Source organism: Apteryx mantelli, chromosome 19 (genome assembly GCF_036417845.1).
Source record: "Apteryx mantelli isolate bAptMan1 chromosome 19, bAptMan1.hap1, whole genome shotgun sequence".
Lineage (NCBI taxonomy): Eukaryota > Metazoa > Chordata > Aves > Apterygiformes > Apterygidae > Apteryx > Apteryx mantelli.
Window position 1 is genome coordinate 8,521,531 of NC_089996.1, and position 24,376 is coordinate 8,545,906.

At 56.8% G+C, this 24,376-nt stretch overlaps 1 protein-coding gene across 1 annotated transcript in view; it reads right to left on the minus strand.

Moving 5' to 3' along the window:
• Positions 1-224: 224 nt before the first annotated feature.
• The window catches only part of MGAT5B (alpha-1,6-mannosylglycoprotein 6-beta-N-acetylglucosaminyltransferase B), a 75,615-nt gene continuing 51,463 nt past the window's right edge, over positions 225-24,376 (minus strand). The window contains exons 9-17 of the mRNA XM_067308192.1: positions 17,370-17,501; positions 16,150-16,283; positions 14,695-14,825; positions 11,673-11,828; positions 10,743-10,889; positions 9,391-9,507; positions 2,721-2,795; positions 2,124-2,395; positions 225-841 (exon numbers count right to left, since the gene is read on the minus strand). Coding sequence (XP_067164293.1) covers positions 643-841; positions 2,124-2,395; positions 2,721-2,795; positions 9,391-9,507; positions 10,743-10,889; positions 11,673-11,828; positions 14,695-14,825; positions 16,150-16,283; positions 17,370-17,501 — 1,363 coding nt within the window. The 3' untranslated portion in view covers positions 225-642. The remainder of the gene's footprint in view (positions 842-2,123; positions 2,396-2,720; positions 2,796-9,390; positions 9,508-10,742; positions 10,890-11,672; positions 11,829-14,694; positions 14,826-16,149; positions 16,284-17,369; positions 17,502-24,376) is intronic.

Genomic DNA, 24,376 nt, shown 5'->3' on the forward strand with positions numbered 1-24,376 from the left:
CCCAGGGCAGGTGACGGACTCCCCCAGGAGATGGGGCTGCTCTTGGCTTCTCCCACCCTTCCTGAGCCGCAGGGACCATCCTGGCTTGGGCACCAGGATCCCATCCGTGGTCCAGAGCCGCTCATCCCACCCCGCGCCCCAGCGGGGACCCTCAGCATCCCGCCGGACCTGCCCGAGCCCAGCTCTTCCCAGTAACTCCTCAAAGGACTGGGTGTTGTCTCCCCTTTAATTTACCACTTGTTGGGATTAAAAATAAATAAATAAAACAACCTGGGATGTTTGAAGAGGATGAACACCCTGAAACTGGAGTCTGCTGGTGCCTCGTCCCGCTGCCAGGAAGGGGGGAGGGAGGCCCCCACCCGCCTCCCCTCTCCCGGCCACCCCGACCCAGCGCCAACACGGTCCAGGTGGGTTTGGATGGGGAAGGATGACACGCCTCGAGGAGAAACGGAAAGAAACGTCAGGACATGGGCATTCACAGTCGACTGGCAGACGAAACAACCCACGGAGTCTGACATCCACGGCTCACCGTGAGCCTTCCCACGGCAGGGACCCGTCCTGCCTCCTGGGCTATCGCAGAAGCTTCGAGAAAAAGCCCCTCGTCGCACGCCGCGCGTCGCACCACCCGCCGCCGGGGCCACGTCACAAGCAGTCCCTGCACAGAGCCACTTGTCCTTTCCGGTAGTCGCGGCAGGGGCAGAGCCGCCGGTACTTGGTGTTGTAGCCGGCGCAGCTGAACAGCAACGGCTCCTTCTGGAGGTAGCACTCATGGACGTTCTCAGCCACCGCCGGGTAGAGGTGGTTCATCTCGTACTCCGTGCTGTCGCAGGTGATGCTGAGCCTGGGGACAAACACAAGCGTGGGTCAGTCGGGCCGCGTCCACCCGCTCTCAAGGCGGGGAGGGCTGCCGAGCGCTTCGTTAAAGGGTTTTTAATGCTGTCCTGTCCTTCCTGGAGCGTTTCCTTTGCCAAGTGTTGGGCCAGCTCGTTGCTGCTTGCACCAGGAACCGCAAGTGCTGTGTTTGGCAGGGACGTGAATGCCTGTGATCACCCTGAAGGACCATGCAAGACACAGGTGACCCTCGCAACTCAACTGTGCAACTCAGAGATCACCTCAACCTTCCTACAAGATGCAGATGACTTGGGAAATCACACACAAAGCCCAACCACTGCCATCAAAATCTTTTATATTCCCCCCCAACCAACAGACAGAGCTCCGTCTGCTTTCTGTGGGAACCTCCAAGAGCAGTTTTTGGCCCCTAGAAGGACACAAGTCAAAAGGAAGCACGTTCCGGAGGCTGGCGTGTCCGCTGCTAGCAGGGATCAGCCGGCAGAACAGCGTTGGGCTGGCGTCAGCAACCTCCCCCGAGAGGCAGGAACGCACGGCACAAATCTCAGCTTCTCTCTCGCTCCCTCCGATCCGTGCTTGTGTCTGCAGATGGAGCTGCAGTGCTGGAATTGCCTCGGCTCAGCCCAGCGCCCAGGGCGTCTCAGCACCCCTCGGCCCTCTCCGGCAAACTCCCACCTCAACCGATGAGAGAACCAACGATTTCCCTGAAACGGCTCATTTTAAAGTTTGCAGCGGGGGGTCACGAAGGGGGAAGGAGTGGAGAGAGTGAAATCCAAGCTGCGGCTCTTAATTTATCATATAAAAATGTCACGAGGACTCAAACTGCCTGCCTGACCAGCGTGACAGAAATGGTAATATTCGCGTTTTAATTGTCCACAGAGCAGCACGGAGTCTGGTGGCAGATTTATACTCTATTAAAACTTCGCCGCTGTGCGTTCAAAACGCAGTTTCATAGAGGAAGATATAAAAAAAGAAGAGAGACGGGGAGCGAGCATGCACGAGGTGGAGAGAAGCAGGGCGGGAGATGGAGGGAAACGCGCCTGGAGAAGCCTTCGGCGGCTCTGGAAGCCAGAAGCTCTCCAAGGCCAAGGGGTGCAGCGTCCCGCACACGTCACTTGGGGCACGAAGGCCACCTCGGCAGCCCTTCACCACGGGGGACACCAGGAGACCGGCCGCTGGGGACGCCGGACAAGGGGGACCGTCGTCCCGCACCCCGCTCCCTGCCTTCCCCCACCCGCCGCCGGGGCCGCGCCGGGCACGGTGGCCGCACTCACTGGAGAAACACCTCCTTCTTGTTGAGGAACCTGAAGAAGGTGGGCTCGCAGACCAGCCCGCGCCGCTGGCAGGTCTCGGTGCAGGTGTGCCGGCCCTCCGACACCCACACCTGCAGGGAGCGTGTCGGGGGCCAGGTGCTGCCACCGCCACCCCAGCCGGCCTCGGGCGACCACACCAGGTGGGTGGCGTTGGGGGCCAGGGCCAGCGGGCTCCGAGGGCTTTGCATAGCAGGGCTCTTGGCCGCGGGAGGCGACGGCGTGCCGCAGAAATCCTAGGCGGGAGAGAAGACGGGGGTCAGCGAGCGGAGACAAGCCCGGGAAGCCCAGGCAATGGTTTGGGGCGCTGAGCGTGGGCTTCAAAGGTGGAGGTCTCCCGCCCTGCAAGTAGGATGGGCATCTCCAACCATGGGAGCCGGAGGCATCCTCCTCTCCCGGTGCTGCCTTGCTCCCTGCGGCAGAAACGCCCGCACTCCGCCGCGGCGCCAGAACCTCCCAGCGCCCTCCGCCAACCTCCCCGGGCTTTTTTGGCCCACGACACCCCTCCAGCCCCAAATCCCGGTGCTCTCCGCGCCCCTCGCCGCGAGGACCAGCGCCGACCTGGTGCTGAATGTAGGCGTGGATCCGCTCCAGCATCCCCTCGCAGGTGTACTCGTAAGGCAGGTAAGGGTCCACCTGGGAAAGAGGGAGAGGGGCCCGTAGCGAGCGGGGATAGCCATGCCCTTCCCCTCGGCCGGCAGGACCCGGCGCCAGCAGAGCCCCCGGGCGCGAGTCCCGGCAGCGCCGGCACCGCTGCGGCACGGCGACAGGGCTGGCGTAAACGAAAGCAAAGTGGGTTTCCCGCTGCTGGCTTAAATAGGCGAGTTTTCCTGCCCTTTCGTTTAGCGCCGGAGCACAGAGAGGCGGTAAAATCCGCTCGGTTCCCGCAGGAATCGCCCCTCGTAATAACAACCGATAACGTGCACGGGCGCCGCAGGGCTCAGACTCACGGTGGGGTTGGGAAATCTTTGGTCCAACTGGGAAGAAAGCTAAGACTGGAAAAAAATCGCAAGAAAGCAAGCGCTCAGGAGAAGCGGGGGGAAGGATTAACTCGGCTCCAGCCCAAGGAGCGGTTAAAACAAAGTCATCCTGTTCCATTTGGATGTGACTTTTTGCACTTTTCAGGCAGCCAGACCTTCCAAAATGAAAAGTTGAACCATTTCAGCCCAACAAAGTTTCCACCAGCTCAAAAGACTTTGCTCCAGCTTTTGCTCCACGCACAGAACTTAGCCCAAGTCAAGCTGTTGGGCTTGGTGCCCCAACCGCTCCGGAGCCATCACACCCCGGCAGAAGGTTGTTCCCAAGGGTCTCCTCGCATCGCGAGTACCGGCAGCCACCAAGCCGGCAGCTGCGCGCGCACGATGCCGGGGCTCCAGGTTCCCACCCAGACGGTTTTCCCGGGCGTCCCCGGAGCTGCTGCAAGCGCCGCGCGCCGGAGCTGGCGGTGACGCCGGCGGCAGACGCTCGCCGCCATCTGCTAGCGGGCGGCGCGCGAGACGGGAACCCCGGCGGAGGCAGCGCGAGCGGCCGCCGGGCAGCTCCTGCCCTTGGGGCCCGTCTCCTGCTCCCAGAGCAGCGCAACTCCTGAAGCCCGGAGAAGCGCAAAGAGATCCGGGAGAAGAGCCTGGAGGGGCCTCTCCGCACCCGGCAGCAGCGGGATTACATCCGCGTCTCGCTCGGAGCAAGCCCTCCTGGTACTGCTGCTGCAGCAGCAGGAAAAGCCGAAGCTTCTCAGAACATCTGGAATGAGGTGGCTCTTCTCCGGAAACACCCAAGCAACCGGAAAGCCGGCACTTTGCCCCAAAGAACCTCTGCGTTATTAACATCTATTGCAAAATCAGCAATAAAAAAAATTTAGAAAAATCAGTGTTTTTCTATCGTTAGCGTTAGCGTTTTCCCTCCTCTGCCCCGTGGGCTGTTTGCTGCTGCTCTTGGGGGGGGGGGGGGGGAATTTGGAAGTCGGGAAAGTTTCGCTCCCGCCCGCAGAAACCTTTCGCCCCCGGCACCACGCAGGACGAAACGCCCTCGGCACGGAGCTCGCGCCTCCGCCGAGACCCCCAACCCCCCCCCCCCCGAGCATCCCGGCCCCGGGGGCGGCTTTGGGCGTGCGAAAGAGGCGAACAAATCCTGCCTGCTCCCCCTGCCGCCTCCCCGCTCCGCTGCTATTTATACCGAGCCGCCGACAGCTCCTTCCCTCGCGCTCCAGACACCGGCGTATTTTTAGCTCGGGTTACGCAACGTCTCCGGGAGCCTCCGCTGCGCCTCCCTCCCGCTGCAGCGACCCGACGCGCAAAGCCGCCGCCGGCCTCGGCCGCCCCCCCGCTGCAGGGATTTATCCGCTTTCCACCGGAAAAAAAAACCCAAAAAACAAAAAAAACCCGAAAACAAACAAAAAAACCCCGCGGTCGCCTGTGCTTTCCCCTCCGGCGGCCGCTCGGGCAAGGAGGGAGACGGGAGCCACCGGCGAGGCGGCGGCCGGAGAGCCCATCGGCCGCGGCGGTTTTCCCCGCGGGTCTTCTCTCCGGCACAACCGATTTTTTTTTTTAGGGAACTTTCCGCCCCGGAGAGAGAGGTTTTCTGGCTTTCCCTTATTTCTTCTTTCTTTCGGGGAGACTCTTTGCAAAGCGGCTCCTCCGCGCACGCAGCTGGGAAACCGGGAATGGGTTCGGAGGAGCCGAGCTGCTGCACGCGCATCCCAGGAGCGACGGGTGCCCACTGCGACAGCCGCCTCGCCCTGAAACGCCGGGGGCCATCCGGGCTCCCGAGCCCCCCGCGGGGCAGGAAAGCGTCGCGGGCTGTTGCCTCCGGAGCCCCCCAGGTGCCGGGGGAAGGTGCCTGGGAATGTTTTATTTGTTTGTTTGTTCGTTCGAATGGTTTCCCATCAGGAATCCCAGCACGGAAGAGAGCAATCAGTCTCCCTCACTCGAGAGGGAAAGAAAGAAGGAAAAAAAATATATATCCAAACGTCATCGGACAAATAAGGAGAAAAATAATACAGTTGTCTGCCAGCGTGTAGCAGCAGGCTGGGAACGCTTTAACCAGCTATTTTCACCGCGATGTTTAATATGCCATTCTTCCAAGCATAGTCTGAAATGTATAATTTTCCATTATATTCCTGTATGTTTGACTTTAATATAATGAAGCCTTCTCCCTTCGCTACCCCAGAATATTGGGTCTATCAAATTGCTTGCGTGGGGACTATTTTTGACGACGGAAAAAGCCGAAGCCCAGCAAAATGACTGTGCCCGAAAAGCTCCTTCCTTCTCTCGCCTCTAACCTCCGCCTGAGAGCGGTAATTCATCACCGGGCCAATTCCTCTGGCGTCGCCTTTCCCGGCGGGCTGCAATTTGTCTCGTTTTCCTCCCCGTCGGGCCGCGGGCGACCGAGCAGCGGTGCGATCGCTGGCGCAGGTGGCCTGGGCGCCTCTGCTCATCGACTCTTCCTTACGCACAGGGCAGCGATCGGAGCAAGCAGGGAAACAAGGAACCGCCCGGAGCGGGGGCAAGCGGCGCAGCCCGGCTTTGCCGCGAGCATTTCGGAGCGCTCCGACGGTGACCTGGAGCGGGTGCCGCTTCCCAAGGGGGGACTTTCTGGCTGCTCATTAAAATTAAATTTAAAAAAATTAAAAAAAACACATTGCAAACTCCAGCCACGTCCGAGCCACAATTCCAACCTTTCTCAAGAAGGATGAGGTTTCTTCCGAGCAAACCTAGGCTGGCGCACGGAGAGGGATGCCTGCTGAATCTCAGCTCCCGCACTGGCCAGGCGTGCAACGAGCCCGGGTGCCCCAGCCCTGGGGAGACACAGCTGGCACCCGGGGGGGGCAGGAAAAAAGACAAGGACACCCGAGGCGATGCCGAGAGAGACGCAGGCGAGGAGAGCGGCTGCTACTGCCGCCGAGAGGCGAGGGCAGAGGCCGAGCAATCCCCGCCACCAGCTTGGAGCTTCCCTGGGCGTCCCCACCCCCGCCAAAAAAAATAATTACCAGGTTTTGATTCAAAGTTGCAAAACTAGAGCTGTGAGATAAGTGATTTTTCAGCAGAACGAGAATAGAATAGAATAGAATAGAACAGAACAGAACAGAACAGAACAGAACAGAACAGAACAGAGAGTTTCAGGTCGCTTTTCTATTTCCAATGTTTTTGCACACCAGGAAGGAGAAAAATGCTTCGTTTCAGGTTAGGCAACGTGTTTCGTCTGGGGAAGCAGAGGGAAACGCATCATTTCAGAGAGCGGCGTGCTTTCCAATAAACTAGCAGGACGCTTTCAAGCAAAGATATGCAGATGGGAGACAAAACCACGCTAGTTTGTTCCCGTAACGCTGAAATGAAACGTTTCGAGTAAAATAAATAAATAAATAAATAGACAGAGATTACGCTGCAACGCAGACAAATCTGCCAAATGCTCTGATAACAAAATGCACCATTTTTCCCTGGGGGAAAAAAAAAAGGAGTCAGTAAAAGAGATTCTCCGAGCCCCAGTACCCGGCTGAGAACAGCAACATTAAACTGCCCAGCTACTGCTTTCTCCCCCTCCTCTTGCGCTACATTTGTTTTCCTTTCCGGCCATAGCAAACATTATTCTGAAGACAAGACACCGAGGGATTCCCGAAGCAAAAGCCCATAATAAGGCTCTTAAGCTTGTAAGGTAGGTCAATTTTCAGGCTTAATTGCCTTGATGGTGTCTCTAATAAAGCAGACCTTTCTATTAAAAAAAATAAAAAATAAAGTTGCTGCGAGCTGCTCATGTTCGCTCCCTCTTCTGTTTCCAGAGGATTTATATATCGTCTTTGAAAAAACAGCACAGGCGCGTTACGGGATTAACCCAGGACACCGCTTCCCGGGAAGAAATAACTCGCCGCCAGAGTTAGTGCGTGTTTTAAAGGGAAGCGCGACATCGGCTGCTGCTTTTATTCATTTGAGGTGATTCAGTGCTGAAATCCCCTGGAAGGCGAGGGTAATTGCAGGGGCTTAACTGCTTTGCGGGGCCTGGGGAGCCCTTCGCCGAGCAGCGCCCGGAGCCGGGGCCAGGAGGGAGCCCGACGCCTCATGCCGAACCCCGGGGTCCGGCACCCGCGGGGGAGCCCGGTCCTGCAGGGCACCGCTGCGCCGCCCCTCCGAAAAGAGGCTTTTTTGGGAGGCGGCACCGCAGTCCCCTGCGGCTGCAAGCGCCGCTGCTGAGACCCGGCACGCTCGCTGCATGCCAGGGCAGCTCTGCAAGCCCAGGCTGCCTCCTTTCCTTAAAGCAAAGCTCGCTCGGAGCCGGCGTGGCTCCTTTCCCCAGCCGCTGGGGTGCCACCGGGCCGAAGCGCTTTGGGGAACGAAGCCGTGTTTCCACCGCGGGTATCGCGCTGCGATGGAAAAAGCACGGGAAACGCGAGGCGAGCCCCGAGCCGGCCCCAGGACCTTCGCCTCCGGGGGCGCTCTGAAAACTCCCCCGTTTCCCATCGGGTTTATGGACGCGCTTGGTTTCTCTTTGCTCCCCTGCCTTGTCAGCGGTTTAGCAATTTAAGAAAGGGCAATTAAGCGAGGAAGGCGGGATGGGCCACCGCTGCGCTGGATCTGCCTTCGCACAAATGGCTTCAACGGGAACGGAGCGAAAACCGGAGAGCGGAGCCTGTCTTTTGGCAAAACGCGGATTAACTTGGCGGCAGCGGCGTTCCCGCAGCCGGTCCCACCGCTCCCCTCCGGGCAGATGCCCAGCCCAGCCCTTCTGCTTCCGCAGCACGAGTCCATAAACCCCCTTTCCGCACAAACACGGAAACCTCAGGGATTTCCATTAAGCACCTAAACGACCTGGTCGACCGTCAGCTGGTATCTGCAGCGCAACGCGGCTGCTCAGGCACCAGGTCACCCCCAGAGCCAGAAGCGCCTTTATTATTTTTTTCCCCCTTCCTAAGTTCTTCAACCGGTTTTTAAATCCACCGCGCAGGGGGCTTTAGGGAAACAGCACCCAGAGACCCGGGTGCAAGCGCACGTCCCTGCAGGGACGGCTCCTGCCCCTCGACTTCGCAGCCTCCCTCCTGCGCTGCCGACGATTGCAGGAAAGCGGCTTTGCAAAAGGCGGCGGACAGGTGCTGGGATCGCCCAGCCGGAGACCTAGCTGCTACTCATTTAACTTCCGCACGGAAAACGCTGCGCAGAGATTAGTTTCCCTCTCTAAAGCCCCCGGTTCCCTGCCGATTTCTTTCGAAATGCTGGAAAGATCCAGCACGCGCGGTGGCAAAGTGACCCCCCCGTCCCCGTCCCCGAAACGCCTGCTCAGCCACCGCGGTTGCCTCTTTTGGGGAACGCCGCTCCAGGCCAGATGGCGTCGGGTCAAGCGCTGCCGCCCGCGCCGGCTCGCGGTGACAGCTGGCCAGGCGGCGCGGCGGCAGGACCGTAATTATTCTTAATTTAATATTAATCGGGAGAGCGTAACGAAGGCGCAAAACAACAACTGTTTCCCCGAGTCGCTTTTTGTCAGCTCTTTGCAAACTCTTTGGAAAAACGAGCTGGCGACGAGGCACCCGAGAGCCCCGCGGCAGGCAGAAGGTCTCGGCGCTTTTCTCCCCTCCGGGAAAACTGACTTGAATAATTGGGACAAGCCGAAAGGCTCCTGCCACGGGGCAGGGAACCGTTTGCCGCGGGCGCGTTGCAGGAGCCCGAGCAGGTGGCTCGCGCAGCGGGAGCTGAGCTCTCCGCCAGGTCCCCTCTGCCCCTTGCCTTCCCCCTCCTCTTTCTTTCCTTCCCTTCGTCCTTCACGCAGACGAGTCTCGGGGCCCTTCCTATCGGCTGGTTCGACGCAAATAATAACGATGAAGAATTAAAGGATGGAGAGACCCGCTGGGTTTGGTGCTTGCTTCCCGTGTCTGGCACTGCCGGGCTTCTCCGGCCACCTCGACCTCCTGGTCCCACATCTCCTCCTGGTCCCACATCTCCTCCTGGTCCCCCCTCTCTTCTCAGCCTCCGCACAGCAGATTCCCAGGGGACCCTCAGAGGCACCAGATCCCCCCCTTGGAGAAATGCCTTGGACACACCATGCCAAAGCAATTTAGGAGCCCGAGCCCCACCGATGCTGCGGAAGAGCAAACTGCAGGAGACCGGGGTCTCCACCTTGCGCCTACAAACAACTTCCGAGGGGGAAACGAGGAAGCAAAAGCACCGGCAGAGCCAGAGCAACCCCTTCCGCCCGCGGCTCCCGCAGATCCGACAGCGGCGGCGCTCGCCCCGGCGCTCTCTCCTCGCCTTACCTGGCTCCTCATGATCGCTTTGATCGCAGCTTCAAACTCCTCCGAGTTATTGTAGTCGACGGTCCACACGTGCGGCTTCCCGATGAAGTCTTCGGCGTACGGGTGTTGGGAGGACACCTACGAGACGGAGGCGGAAGCCGTTTTCTCGCGGGCCCTGCCGGGACTACGGATATCTCCTGGCAGCGCCCACCGAGGGAAACGGGCTGCGGCAGACTCCGTCGCGGGTGCGTTTTCTTTTAAGCCGTTGCATGCGGACGTGTGTGCGAAAAAGAACATCTCACCCGGCCCCAGCTGCCCCCGGCGCCAGGCCGAGGCTTTGAAATCCCTGTCGGGCTGCGATGCCGCTGGCCCTTAATGCTACGCCTCCGCGTTATCCCCGTCTCCGTAATTCAGCTAAAATCTAACCTCGACCTCAAACTGTTCCTGGGAGCAGCAAAAACAAACCGAAACGGCAAAACCTGACCGCCGCGGTGCCGTCAGAGCTTTGCCAGCTCCCAAAACAAGGCAAAGGGGAAAAATCCGGTGCCACCAAGGCCGGGGCGGTTTCGCGTCAGGATAAATGGGCGCCCAAAGCCATGTGGCTGCCGCCCGACGGCGGTTTTTCCTCTCTCCGTTTTGGGGCGTTCCTCTGGTATTTAAACACCAAAGCCGCCCTCGCCCCCCCCGGCCTGGCGGAGAGGCAGCCAGAGCCGCGGCGCTGCGCTCGGGAGGGAGACGCCGGCGAGGGCCGCGCGGGCACAGCCGTTCCCGACGGGAGCGAGGCAGGCTTGCTCCGCGTTATCCGCTTTATGAATAATAAAAGAGCCAATTTTCTCAACCCTTTAACTTTTAAAGGGGTCCAGCTTCCTTTCGATTGAATTCACAGCGACGGGCAAAGCCCGGGAGGGATTTTGCGCCGCTGCAACCACGCAGAGGCCCCGGCGTCCCTCTTATTCTGCAAAGCGAAGGCGAGGAGCAGTAGGAACTGGGGGCTCAGCTGAACAGGGGAGCATCAGCGCCGGGTTTGGGAGCAGGGCCTGGGCGAGCGCCGAGCCGTGCAGCCGAGGGAGCACTTGGGGCTGGGTTTTGCGGTTTGCAAAAGTTTCCTGAACCGTTGCTCTCTTTTGCAAACCAACACCCAAGGCAGGGTCCCCTTCATCCGAATGCTCCGGACCAGCGAGGACGCGGGGAACAGACTGCGGAAAGGCGACCCCCCCCCCTTGCACATCTGGATTTGGAGGAAACTTCTCCAAAACCCTCCAGTTAGCCACTGCTCTTCCCTGGGCCGGCCCAAACCCAGGAGCTAACGGGGTGGCCGCGGCCCGTCCGCTCGCCTCCTCGCACGCTGCCAGACCGCCGCGCGTCGGACTTGCCTCCCTCGACGTCGGCTTCCCCCGGAAGAATTCGTGGTTAAGGGAGCTGTGCGGAGGGTTGAACCGAGCCTGCAGGAAAACGCAGCCGTTGGCGATCGCCTCCAGCGGGGCAGGACCTTCGTAGGGGAACCCGAACCCAATGAAGAGCTGCAGGAAGCAAAGCGAGGCGCTGATGAGCCAACCTTGCCCGCATCTCCCGCAGTCTGGGGTTAAGCCCACGGGAAACTCCCGAATAACCCGCTGGTGTCTCTCTCCACTGCTCTGGTCCCTGTGCACCAAGCCTTTACGATTCCCTGTAGCTTAAATGGATTAAAAACTTCTTCCCGAGTCAGACGGATGCTATAAGGCTCCCAGCCCACTTGTAAAAGACAATGGGATGTTGGAGCTAGCGGGAGCCGCGGCTTCACTCGCGGTGGCTTGGCCGGTCATACCGGTCCTGCCTGCACAGATAGCAGTTCACCAGCGAGATTCAGGCCTAAGAGCACCAAGAGGCTGCTGAATCAAGGTTATTTCCCGCACACATTGGCTCGTGGTGACCCCCCCAGGCACGCTTGCACCCCTCACGCTCGCTCCGATATTCCCGTTTATCATCGTCGCTGCTGAGGCCAAAAATAAAATTAAAATAAAGAAATAAAATAGCACTTAGCAAATGAATTAATCAAACTGCGCTCTGTCTGCGGACGGGCCGCAAGGAGGAGAAGCTCATCAGACCCAACTTGATTCGACGTTAGGTGCTCCGCGCGGCCCCCCGAGTCATTAGCCCTGCCGCCAGCGCCCGCGAGCCGTCACCACCAGCGAGAACGGCGGCGAACGCGAGCTCCCACCGCCCCGCGCGTTAATTAGGTTTGCTTTCTCGAGGCTCCACGGTCCCAGCTCCTCGTCTCCCCGCGGACCGACGGGGGGGGACTATCACCGCCGGCTCGTGCCCACCTTCGCCTTGCGCAGCAGCTGCTGGAACTCGTGCTGCGGCAGGAGGCCGTGGTTCTTCACGAACGCCGGCACCTCCGGCGGCCTCTGCGTCTCGTAGTACACCGTGCCGTGGATCTCCATGTACTTGTTGAGGATGGCCAGGAATTTCTCTTTGCCCTGGGGAGGAAGGCAGAGGCGGGCAGTTGGCCGGGAGATGGGTCTGATCCCCGACCCTGCCACGGCGCAGGGCTGAGGTTCAGCTCCAAAATCACCACCCCAAAGTGCCGGCACGGCAAGGGCAGAGCCAGGGCACCGGAGCAACCCCACTGTGCCGACGGGGATGCTCGTGCCAGCCAGTATCCGCAGGCAGCCCAGGTTGAGCCACCACACGGAGCCCCAAGTCCCAGCGCTGCCGGACCCAGCAGCCGGGAACGCGCCACCAGCTCCCGCATGGAGCCCCTCAATAAAAGACGACAGGATTCAGCGGGAAGTTTAGAGAGGCCAGAGCTTGTTAACAGCCTGTTATTATAAAATAACAGTCTCCAGGATTTGTTCGCTCAGGTTTTCCCTGGTTTGCTATCGGGAAAATCAGGGGGCATCAATTTTCTTCCCTTGGGGGCTCTCTTGCTTTTGCACCCCGAAGCACCCTTGCACTTCAACAATTCCCACGTTGCAGGAAGCTTTGCTTCAAAAAACGCACAGGGAGCGCGCTTTGGCTGCCGTATTTTCAACCCATCCCAGTGCTGCAGCAGGCCCCCAAATGAGCAGAGCCTGGGAGGGAATACGGAGGCCTAAAGGAGGAATTTGAGGCAACCCTACACGTTGCCTTAAAGCCTTTCTGAGCACCCTATTTGTGCACTCAGTCGCGCATCTCTGGACTCCTCTACGGCTAAAAGCAAGCGCTGCATAGAGGGAAGCTGCCGAGCATCCCGAGACAAGGCTGCAGGGGCAAATCCTTCCCACGGCCGGAGGCGCTTGCACCCTTCCCGGCAGAGCGAGAGCAAGCAGCCCCCGGCGCGCTGGAGCGCCTGGCTGCTCCAGCCCCATTCCGGGTTAATGCCGCGGCCTCGGAAAATGGCCTTTCCGGCTGATTAAAACTTCTGCTCCTGTTGCGAGCGGGAAGCGGGAGCTTCACAGGGCTAGGAAATGAAAAATAACGGGAAGGTAGGTTTAATCAAATGTTTGGAAATGTCAAAAAGGTTCTGTTTTTAGAGAGCGCGCTTGATCCAAAGCTTGCAAATAAGCACTTGGCTCTTCGAGATGGAAATGTTCCAAGAAGCCTTAGCTGCCCTTTCCTTCCCAGACCTCAGGAGCACGCTAGAAGCAGAAGATACGCTTCCCCCGTCCTATTATAGGGGACACGGGGCAGAGTGAGCTGCTCCCCCAGGCTCACGCGCAGCGTTAGACCTTCGCCCCCGTCTCCAGCGAGACCCGCGTCTCTGGCAGGCCCTGCCCGTGGTTAGTCCGCAGAGCCAGAGCCAGCTTTTACACCGAATAACAAATTAGCCGAAACATGCAGCTTGGGGGAAGAGTGAAACTGGTCGTAAATCCGGGCTGAAAGGAGCAAACGTCTGCAGCGCTAAAGAGGGGAAAGGAACCCGTCCAAGGAAAGCCAAATGGTTCGCCTCAATAGCTTGGCTCTTTTTGACTCCTTCCCAAACTGACCTAAGCTCCGATGAAACTTCTGAGCAACAACAAGAGGGGCAGGAAAAGCAGAACAAAATGTTACAGTTCCCCTAAAATGCAATTCAGCGGGTTTCCTTTCAGCTCAAAAAAGAAATCAGGAAAATATCCTTCCGTATTCGACTCACAGCAATATCCCCCTGTTTTCTTTGGCTGGCAGCAAGACCCAAGAGTCATATTTACTCAGCGCTAAGGCGATAAGACTCTGGGGCTTCAGCTCGCTTTGATGCCGCGACCGCATCTCTTATTCGACACGAGCTCCGTTGTTGCATGCACCACAGTAAGCCGTGTCGCGCTCCCAAAATCCCAACGGGATCCCGGCCGGCATTAGGCATCGCGGCTAGGGCAAAGCCGGCAGAGCTGGTAATCAGGGAAGATGGGCATGGGGAGGGGATAAAACCACTGGCTGCATCAATCTCGGCAGCTTGGGAGGGCCGAGCCCGCAAAGGGGCACATTCAACTGCTGAAAAACCCATTTGCTATCACGAGCGGACATGCAGAGTTAAAGCACAACGGCAGCTCGGTGCGATACAGCGCGTGCAACACGGTACCTGCAACTGGAACGTCCCAAGGCGGTGCATAAAGGGGAAAAAAATAAATAAATAAATAAATAAAAGTCAAGAGACAGTGAGAATTTGCTCCTTTTTTCAAACCCTGGAAGGAAAAGCACCTGGCTCACACCAGGCAAGAGAAGGGGGAGTTACAGCCGCTGCCCCGTCATGCTTCCCGGGCGTGCTACAGCGCGGTGGCTCTCTCGAGGAGGGTGCCGATGGCGCTGTTGGTCTTCTACTCGGTGGCAGAGCAGTTTTGGGGCTGGAGGAACAGGCAAAGGCTTTTGCCCCTCGTCTGCTGGCTCAGACGTGGCCTCAGCCGGGACAAGCCCCACGTTGCTCACACCTGGCTGAGCGAGGGTGAAACTGCACCTAGTCAGCTCCAATCTCACCCCCTGTCCTGTTTCTCCCACTAGCTCTTTCCATGTGAATTAGCAGGATGAAGCTCCAACCCCAGGCACCACCAAGGTCCTCGCAAGGACCAGCATCAGCCACCGCCGAGGACGGAGCAAGAGATAGGCGGCACAAGCACCATCTCGCAGGACACTCGAAAGCAGGAACAAACCATCAGGAACATAATGCAGGAAACCACCTAAGGGCAGTCATCGTAATTAATACGTAATACTAGTAACGTGGTATCAATGGTACAACCAGCCTACTGGGAGGAAGCATCGCCTACAGAAGAGCATGGGATTGGGTCTCAAGAGCACGGGATCGGGTCTCAAGAGCCTGGGTGCAGCTCTTGCCTCTGATAGTGCCCTGCTTGCTCGGCAGCCCGGGGCGCCCGCCGCGCCGGCGAGGACACCCACCTTCCAGATGCTGGCTTCCTTCCCGTACACCACGGCCATGTTGCTCACTTTGTTGGACTTGATGAATTGCCTCTCGGTCCTGTTGAGCTCCTCGGACACGAAGCCCATGAAGGAGTTGTCGGGGGTGTGAGCTGTGAATGCCAAGGGGGAAAGACACGCGTGTTTGGATCTAGCCTGGGAACCGGGGAGGTTTTCCCGGCATCCGGACCTGCTGCAGGTCAGGCCCGGCGCATGGAGCTGCCCGTCCTAGACGGCCGCTGCCTGGCTGAGCTGAGGCCTGGCATCGCTTCGCGTCCCCCCCCTGGGGCAGCTGAGCCTGGAAAAGGTCATACGTCTCCAGGCAGAGCTGGGAAAAGTCCTAAAAAGTGGTAAAATCAAACCAGCAACCGAGGCAGCTTTGGAGAGGGCTGTTCAAGGGAGGTTTTCATCCCTCTGCCTGCCACTCCAGCTATTTCTCTATCCCAGAGTGAGGTTTTTCTTCTCCCCTCCTCCCGTTTTCCTGCCGGGAGGCAATGCCCCATGGGGCACGCCAAGGAGGGCCAAGGCCGGTCCCCTGCGGACGCGGCAGCTCAGGCTGCAGCCCAGCCGGACCCACCACGCAGCCCGTCGGACGCTCACTGCTGCACCTGGGCTGAAGGAAACCAGGCTCCAAAGAGGTCCTGGAGCGCGTTAGAAAAACAGCGAGAAACCCCATCAACAGCAGCGAGTACAACACAGGCTTTGCGACCTGCTCGAGGGGCTCTTTAAGATAAAAAGGCACTTTTAAGACTGCCGAATGGGTTATATGCAGCCAGGAAGACACATCTGAGTCGCCAACGGGTCGGCAGGCTTGTTTCCGACCAGCGAGTCTCCTTTCCACTCCGCAGCTTATCAGACAAACCTCAACCACTGAGTTGCCTCTCGCCTCTAAATCCAAGCTGCCCTTTGGCCAGAGGAGCGGGTCTCGGCTGAAATAAAAGCACGCTTTGCAAACAAAAACGGCCCAGAGAGACCCTTTTGGGCACTCGTAAGCTCTGTCCGCACCCGAAGGCTGGCCAAGGAGCCCGTTTCCAGCCACCGCCACCAGCACCCAGCCTCTTTCTCGGCACCCAGAGCCGCGAAAGGGAGCTGCTGGCCGCGGGACGGTGCTTCCTCCCGCTCGCCCTTCGCCCACAGAGCAGAGGACCGACGCACTCAGCTGCTCCGGGGATCACCTCCCCGGGCCGAGAAGTCACAGCTCATCCCTCGGCTCCAGGAGGAGTTTTGGGGAGTTTTGCCATGCAACTGTTCCTAGAGCAGGGCAGGTGGGAGGCAGGCAGGAGCAGACCTCGGGAGGGCGGCACCATCCGTGCATCGCCTCCTCGAGGAATTAAGGCCTGCTCCTTGGCGTCCTGCGCGGCCACCTGCGAGCCCCTGACATGGCCCCGACACGCAGGAGCGTCCCCGTCCCCGTCCCCATCCCCACCCCCTGCTTACGGAACATGGTCATGAACTGGGTGGGCTGCAGGTTCCAGTAGCCCCAGTTGGTGCGGTAGCCGCGCAGTGTGGCGTACTCCTCGTGGTTGTAGGCCGGCTCCGTGCCAAAGGTGTCGATGACCCGAACGCGGCAGCTGGGAGAGGAGACAGGACCAGGGTTACATCCTGCACCCCCGCGTCCCTTCCAGGCACAGCAGCCGTCCCAGCACCACGCAGCTCAGCGCACTGCACGAGGCTGGAGGGCACCCGGCTTGGAGAACCCCGCCGCTACTCCAACGTAGACTTTGCCCTTCAGGAGACCTGTGCTGATGCCAGCAGAACCAGCTTCATGCCTTTTCTCCCTACCGAGCAGGGCCTAAACCACCCGGCCCAGCTCGCTGCTCCCTCCCCTAACGAACAACTTCCCATTATATTTCATCTCCCCGATGTTTTTGAAAATGATGCATCTCCTGAAGACTTGCTAATGCTCTCCCCAATATCCCAGGAATGCTGAGGCAGGCATTACCAGCACCAGACCGAGGAGGGAAGGGGAACATCAAACCAGGGAGGAGAAAAACAAGCCGAATGCGAGAGCAAATGCATTTATAATAAAAGCAATAACACTGCTTGTCATTTTTCTCTCTAATAAAATTGTGTAGGATAGGGGAAGAGATGGGAGAAAACATAATAAATAGCAGGACTATCAGTGCTAAATTAAATCGCATATTTTCCCGGCTGCTGATATACCAGGGGATGATGACATTTGTCTTGATGCTGAAGGAGCCAGGGACAGGGCTCTGCTTCTTGAAAACACAAAAGCATCTTGCTTCCTTGTGCGGCGCGCCAGCCTGCGCCTGCAGACTGCAAACGTTATTTGGGAGCACGCATGGACCCGGAGACACATGCCAGGGGGTTTCCAATCCAAAGTCTGCTAATGAGTTTTTGTCTTAATGAAGCGGTTCGCAAGGCAGCAACCTCATGCCATGGCAGTGGGGCCGCAGCGCGAACGCAGCCCAACGCCAGGACCGAAGAGCTTCGGCCGAGCTCAAGCCGCGTTGGAGATCTGCAGCTGCGGGGGAGCAGCCAGCAAGGACCAGAGGGGAGTTTGCAGGTTATGCAGCCTGTTGCTGATGGATTTTGCAGCATCTCTGGTCACCCTTTGTCCTTCAAGGTCATTAGCAGTCATCGCGGCTTGCTAACGAAGAAACCGCAAGGCAAGAAAGGGGGGTGGCTTTGCTTACCTGTATTTCTTAAAGGAGAGCCCCATGTGCTGCTTCATCTGTTGGAGACCGTGGTAGTCGGTGTAAATCAGGTCGAAAGGCAAAGGAATCATCAAGGGACAGTTCCCCCGTCCCGGAGGCACCCCTAGATTACTGGAAAGAACCAGGAACAACTGATCAGCTCCCAAACACCATAAAAGCCCCGTCACCAACCCAGCAACACAAACACTCATTTCCCTGCCAGGAAATCATGAACCCGCTCCCTTACATCTGCCTTGAGCTCCACATTGCCCGTGTCCCCTGCGGACAGCAGGACAGCCTTGCTCCCCTCATCCTTCCCCGGCAAAGCTCTCCGATGCAACGCTGGACGAGGATGGACTTCGTCGATGCATCATCTTTGGGGGCACAGACGGCTGAAGACAGGGCTGCAGCTTCTCCTCTCCAGCTCCCCGGGGTCAGGCTCGCCAGCCTGCCTGTGCAGCCGTGCTGGGAACGACCTCCCCAAAGCATGCCTTAGTTATTTTTCAGCTGGTCCAGGTCCCCGATCACTGGTTCATATCCCTGCCCACAAACAGCTGCATCTCGCTAAGAGGTTAGTGCCTCTGCAGCAGGAGGACAGCAGATGCTTTACACCCAGCTTGCCTGCAAAGGTATCACTGCCACCAAACAGATCAGTAAAACACTGCCAAAAAAATCTGGGACCTGCTGGAGGCTCCGCGCCCACCGTCGCTGAGCAAGGCAATGTGCCTCCTGCACGCCCTCGGTATTTGCCTCGTGCAGCACAGGGCATGGGGACGCTGATCCCCATGCAGCCCTTCTGCTGCGCGCCCCACCGGCACGAGCCTTGCCGGGGACTGACCAGGCACATCCATGACCAAACGACCCATTCGTAGCTCACGCCAACACTGGGCGTCAGCTTAAACCGCTCTGATGCTGATCCTGCCTTCTCTACACGGAGTGAGACAAATGGCAAAGGAATCATTCCCCCCCCTCCTCAGCTGTTGTTTGCAGGGCTGAAAGACATGAAGTTTAGGGAAGGTCCCTCCCCATCTTTGCACCTGCTCCAGGCGAGCTCATCCTTCTCAGACATGGAGGATGCGGCTTTTGCAGAGCATTTCCAGCAAGGGCTCGCCAACACCTCGTTGGACACGCACGCTCCCCTTGCGCAACGCGATCTCTCGCATCAAAGATGCCAGATTTCGTTTGCTTTCTTTGCAACCACATCGGCGACTTAGTTATCCTACAACAGGTCTGTGCAACCACATCCCTCCCCTCCTCTCTGCAGGCAAGGTTCCCCGCTTACCACAGATCTTCCCGTCACCAGTCCCCGAATCCCTTCCACTGCACACGTGCTATGCCATTCCTGTACTCCCATCCTTGCAGGCACTGATGGCTTCCTAGAGGACCCTAAGATCCTCCTGCACGTTGGGGATACTGCCTACTTGGCTGCTGTGCAAATTTCATCAATGTTTCCAACTTTTTGTACCACGGCTGGAGCCAGAGCAGAACCTCGAGGCAGTCTGACACCGGGTCTCTCTCAGCACCACTGCACTGGTTTTCAGGCAGTTCCTTACAACCGTACTCGAGCCCTCTTCCCCTCGGCAGCGTATAAAATGCTTTATGGAAATCCAGATAAACTAGATTGACTGCAATCGCTTTATCGAGATCATCAGTTACCCTGCCGCCAATGCAATATGTGATTAATCTGGCATGATACAAGGCTGGTAAACCTGCGGCACGTCTCGTTCCATTTTCCATTACCTCTGCGAACTGATGAATCTGCCTTTCCAAAGCTCTTCCATTAAGTGTATCTCTGATGTTAGCCTGACAGCCCATCTGCTTGTCTGGACCATGTTTCCTCTTTCTCAGGAAAATCCGTGACACCTTCCAACTTAAGCAGGTGTCTTAAAAATCCTTGTTACATGTACCTGTGATTTCTGAGTGCAAGTTCCTCAAGAATATAAATGATCCATCGCTCAGTATCAGTGTTCTTGTAATTTTTTCTCTTAGACACTGTAATTCCTTCAGCTCACTCCCATTTTACTATCTCACTCTTCCCCAAAGACTAACAGCAACATCCTCATAGAAAACTGAAACATTGCATTCATTTGGTCCATCTGGGCTTTGCCCCGCTCCCACTGTGCAACAGTCCCATTTCTTTCGTAGCTCTTTTTTTTTTTTTTTTAAACAGGGCTGAAGAATTTATCTTTTATTTTGCAAGTCTGAGCTCAGTACAGTGAAATTTCTCCCTCAGCTCCTGACTGCTAATATGTAGCTTTTCTTACGCATTAATATTTTTTCATTTTCTTCTGGGCTCTTTGCTTATTCCTAGCATCTATTTGGAGATGAGAATTTACGCCACACATCCTTATAAGTACTTTTCCTTTTCTTAGGAATACAAGATTCAGTTCATTTTTAAGTTTCCAGGTTCTTGAAGCCCTCATGCTATGTGACTTCTCTTACCGGTTCTCTTAATTTCTCTACATTTGCCCCTCTGAAATTGGGGGTCCTCTTTACAATCCTACTGGGGTTTTACCCTGCCGTTCAGTGAAACTAGAGTGGGTCTGCAGTCACATAGTCCACGGGTCCTTTCTCTGAGGAGCATTTCCAAAAGGTCCTCATCCCTTGCCCAGACCTATGACTATGACATTTCATCTATCAATCCCATGGCTGTTCAGAGAGGACATCAACGGCTCTTCCACTTGAGCAACAGCCCAGTTATACCATTATGAGATGCATTTGCTCTCCAAATTCTCCCTAGTCTTCACCAGCACCATTAGGTGCCAAAAATACTTCAGATGTGACCAGCATGATTAGTTGGTGATTATACACATGATACAGGGCTCTTGGTCTGCTCCTGGCCATATCTCCCTCTTCTTCTGAAGTGGTTTGCAAGTCCTTGAGTGCTGGGCACTAAGACTGCAGTTGGCCTGGTGCATAGGAGAAGATCCTTCTCCTTCCAGCCCCATTCCAACCTGAGAGCCAGGCAGACCAGTGAAGGGCCATTCTGAAGTCATGGATACAACCATGCCAAGCAACTCCTGAGAGCGAGTGCATGTGGAACCGCATCACTCACCAATGCCAGAAAAAAACACAGATTTTCAATTTAAGGTGAAGAGCAGCATTTGCAGCCGCTTCACTGCTCTTGTCACAAAGAATATAAGCATCAGCTCAGGGCAGATCAGGCTGGGTCAGCCGCAGGCGAAACCAGCTGCAGTTTTATCACTTTTATGGGCAATTTTACACGAAGCGGCTGATTGGGAACATGACAGGAATAGAACAGCTCTCACCTCCAAGAGCCACCGCAGTAAGATAAATAGAGGAACAAGAAGTCCCAACCCTCCTTGGGAAGCCAAAGTGGTTGCTTCAAAGGATTATATGCCCATAGCACCAAGGAGGAGACATTGCCTGGTGGCTAAGAGGTGGCCTCGGAAGCTCCTCCTCACGCTCTTGACATGCCAGCAGGTAGGATGCGGTCTCAGGAGATGCGGGCTCAAAGCTCAGCTCTGCCATACCCTTGTTGCATGACCAGGTAAATCACTTTGCCATTCCACCTTGGTCGTGCCCGATTAATGCAGAGCCCTGGGCAGCAGGGGTGGCCTCTTCGGTGAGTGAATACAACAGGGCTTGACCTCATCTAAACGCAGATAGCAGGAAGCAGCCCCTGGCATCATCCAAAAACTCTGTGCTCCAGAAATAAGGTGCTACTTCAGATAGTGGTATTACAATTTTATAATAATGCAGGATATTGAAAAATAAGGCAGGGCCTGGGGAATCCCTGCTCTGAGCTGTGGTGCAGCTGAGGGCTCTGGGCATTACTGGCCCCCCAGAGATGTGGCTCTGGGTGGTGGATCATGAAACAACTGAACCAAGGTTTGAGCGTTGCACGGAGAGGCCACTCTCTGCACAGGGGAAAAGCCAGCAAACTGGGTCAGGAGCAGGGAAGAGGAATTTTTTTTTTAAGTCAGTTAAAATCCCAGGGATTTTATAGAGATATAATAACAAAGACCACATTTCTTCACATACCTCCTATTTTTTCTCTGCGGACATGCTGTCCTCAGTGATCCAGAATGTATATTCAACAACTACAGCAGCGTTGCTGCTGGAGGACGAGCACCTATTTCCCCGTTTCCCTGACCACAGGGGACGTACAGCACCTTGCGCTCTGCTCCATCAGCAGAACTGCTGCCTGCGAGCCAGGCCTCCGCACGGTCCTGCAATAACCCCAGGGTTGTTCTGCGTGCCCAAGACCCCAGGTAACCTCGCCACGTCCATTCGCCCCAGGATACCCATCCTCAGAGGCAAACACCCTCTGTGTTAGAAAAACATCCATAATTTTAAAAAGCCCTAACCAGGCTCGACAAAGCACTGCGGGAGACAGCAATTTGTGCACCTCGTACCGAAGCCTCCAAAAACTTTCCAGGGTTAGGTATAACAGGACTGCCTCTCCCTTTTTCCGGTTCGTCGCCACGCTCTGCCACACGTCCTCTCTGCCGGCATTTGTTATTTGCCAAATCAATTCACACTCCCAGCATCCAGGTTGCAAGTTAGGAATAAATCTAAAAGCAACACTAGAGCCTTTGAAGCAGAGCATCTCTCTGCATTTATCCCCTCCATCCCTCCTAAATACTTTATAACTACTGATTTTAGTATTCCAATCATGCAAATCCTGGCTGTACCTTCTAGGTGGTGAGATTTTTTTCATTCCTCCTTATTTAAACATTCTTTATTTGAGCTTTCATCATTTGCCAGTTAAGTCAACTAATTTTCTACTAAACCCAATTTCACTCATGGCTGGAGTGAGATTTCCGTGATTTTTCCTTGTGCCATGTACTATTAATGGCGCTTGAAATTATGCAAATAAAATTGATGAGCGCAAACGCCTTTTTCGCAGCGAGCTTAGCCAAGAGATTTGTTTTGAAAAACAGTCGATCCCTGCACCACCTCTGAAAAAACTTCCGCTCGGAAGCGAGGGAAGGACGGCAATCCGCTCGCGCACCCCGCGCAGGAGCCCGGGCATGGGCAGCCCAGCCACTGCCTGGGCGAGCGCCTCGGTCCCGTCCTGACGGCCGAGATCAGCACGTCAGCGTTGCTAAAGCTCAGCTCTTGCTTCTGCTCGCGAGGCAACAGCCGAAGCGGCGCTGGCTGGCGTTCTCTCCTTTAATTAAGCCAGTTAAAAGAGCTGCGCCTGCCTATAGCATCGGCCCTTTTGCGCTGCTCTCAGCCAGCTGCCTGCAACAGCTGTGCCTACTCCAGAATAAATCTACGGCAGCTTCTTGTCCTGCTATTTTCCCCTTATAGGTACTTCAATCAACCAAGGGACCCATTCCCTTCCTGAGCTTGGTGAAGGCTCTCTGAATTCAGATGACTGCAGGGTTATCTTTACATCCCATTGACCTATTTTCAAATTAACCCAACCTTTCCTTCCAAGTTATTCCTCTCCGGGCTGGAAAAGTCCAGCACTAAATCGATCTCACGGGAACCTGCTGACAGACTGGGCCAATATCCTGTATCATATCTAATTGCGTCTCCGCTGCCCGCCTCCGCTGTCATCAGCGAGCCGGAACGCAGCAGCGGAGGGGGAGAAGGGCTTTGCGCCGAGCCTGCAAAAGCAGACGTCTTCCGACACTCGGCTTCCTCCTCCTCCTCCTCCTCTCGGTGGGACCCCCCAGCACTGAGCACAGCAGAGCAAAAAAGCAAGAAAAAAAAAAAAGGCAAAAAAAAAGTGGCTCATCATGACTGCTAAAGCTGCCTCGGGATTTCAGCGCCTGAGCTCCGCGCGGCTGACGGACACTCGGCACGCACCGCTTTCTGCAAAGGAGCAGTCGCCGTCTTGACCTTCAACATCCACATTGAGACATTTGGCTCCCATTTCTGGGAAAAGCCCATAGACTTGTCACCAGCTTTCCAGTGCCCTTTTTTTTTTCTCTTTTTTAATCAATGAGCGGGGCATGTGGGCTGTCCCACGCAGCCTGCAGTCCCACAGGTACACGGTGGAGGAACTTGTCTCGATTTCTGCAGCTCTCCGGCACGGGCTCGTGGCACCCGCGGCCTCGCTCCCCGGCTGGGCCCTCTCGCCGAGGGCAGCACGTTCACCCAGCCAAAAACCCGGCACACGAGTGAGCAGAATGAGCCCGAAAGATTGATTTTAACGGTCCGCTGCGTTTGAAGAGTCTCACCCGCAGACTCTTCCACTCCCTTCCTAAACTTCTTCAGCCTTTCCTGTTCGGCCAAATCCTTCGGAGACCAGTGACGGATGGTAGAGCCGCTTTAGGGGGAGCCACATGGGTTTGGAAGGAGCTTTCTGAGCCCGAGGTCTCAGCCACGATTCCCACCACCGCGCCATGGTATCAGCCCGTCCAGACCCCCTGCAGACCGGCGAGCCCGGGGGGTCTGCAAACCCAGCCGCCTGCACCTTCCTCTCCCTCACTCCTGAGCCTTCCTCCGGTGCAAAACCTGGGCTTATTCCTTGCTGGTTTATGCCCTCTCTGCTCCGGCACTGACATCTCCCTCCGCTTCTCCCAGTTTCCAAGCACGATGCTTTTACCCGCCGGATAAAGGTGCGGGGGCCAGGCCCAGCTGCACGCGGCGGCCGCGGAAAGCCCCTCACGAGCAACTCAAAGCGCAAAGGGGAGCCTGTGGGATGGACAGCCCCCACCGCACTGCCTCGGAGCCCAGCTCTTCTTCCGGCTGGAAAGGACGCTATGACCTCAAAAGTGAGCGGTTTTAAAGAATTTATAGCATTCGTTTGAAGCCTTCTGCAATGTTTTTACTTCTGCAATGTGCTGTGGGCACCCGAACTCTTTCTGGCCCATGATCGAGCCCATGTGATGCAGCAGAAACAGGCTGGGGGTGAGGTTCAGCAATCCATCCACTCGCTCCTGAGGTTTTCCCATGCCATGGCAGGAAGCGCACTCGCAGGCGCCCGGAAAGACGGCAGCACTCGCTGGAGACACTTGCAGGAAACGGCAGCGCCAGGTTCCTGCTGCTCCCCCGAGCCCGGCAGAGCCCTTCCACCGCTCGGTGCC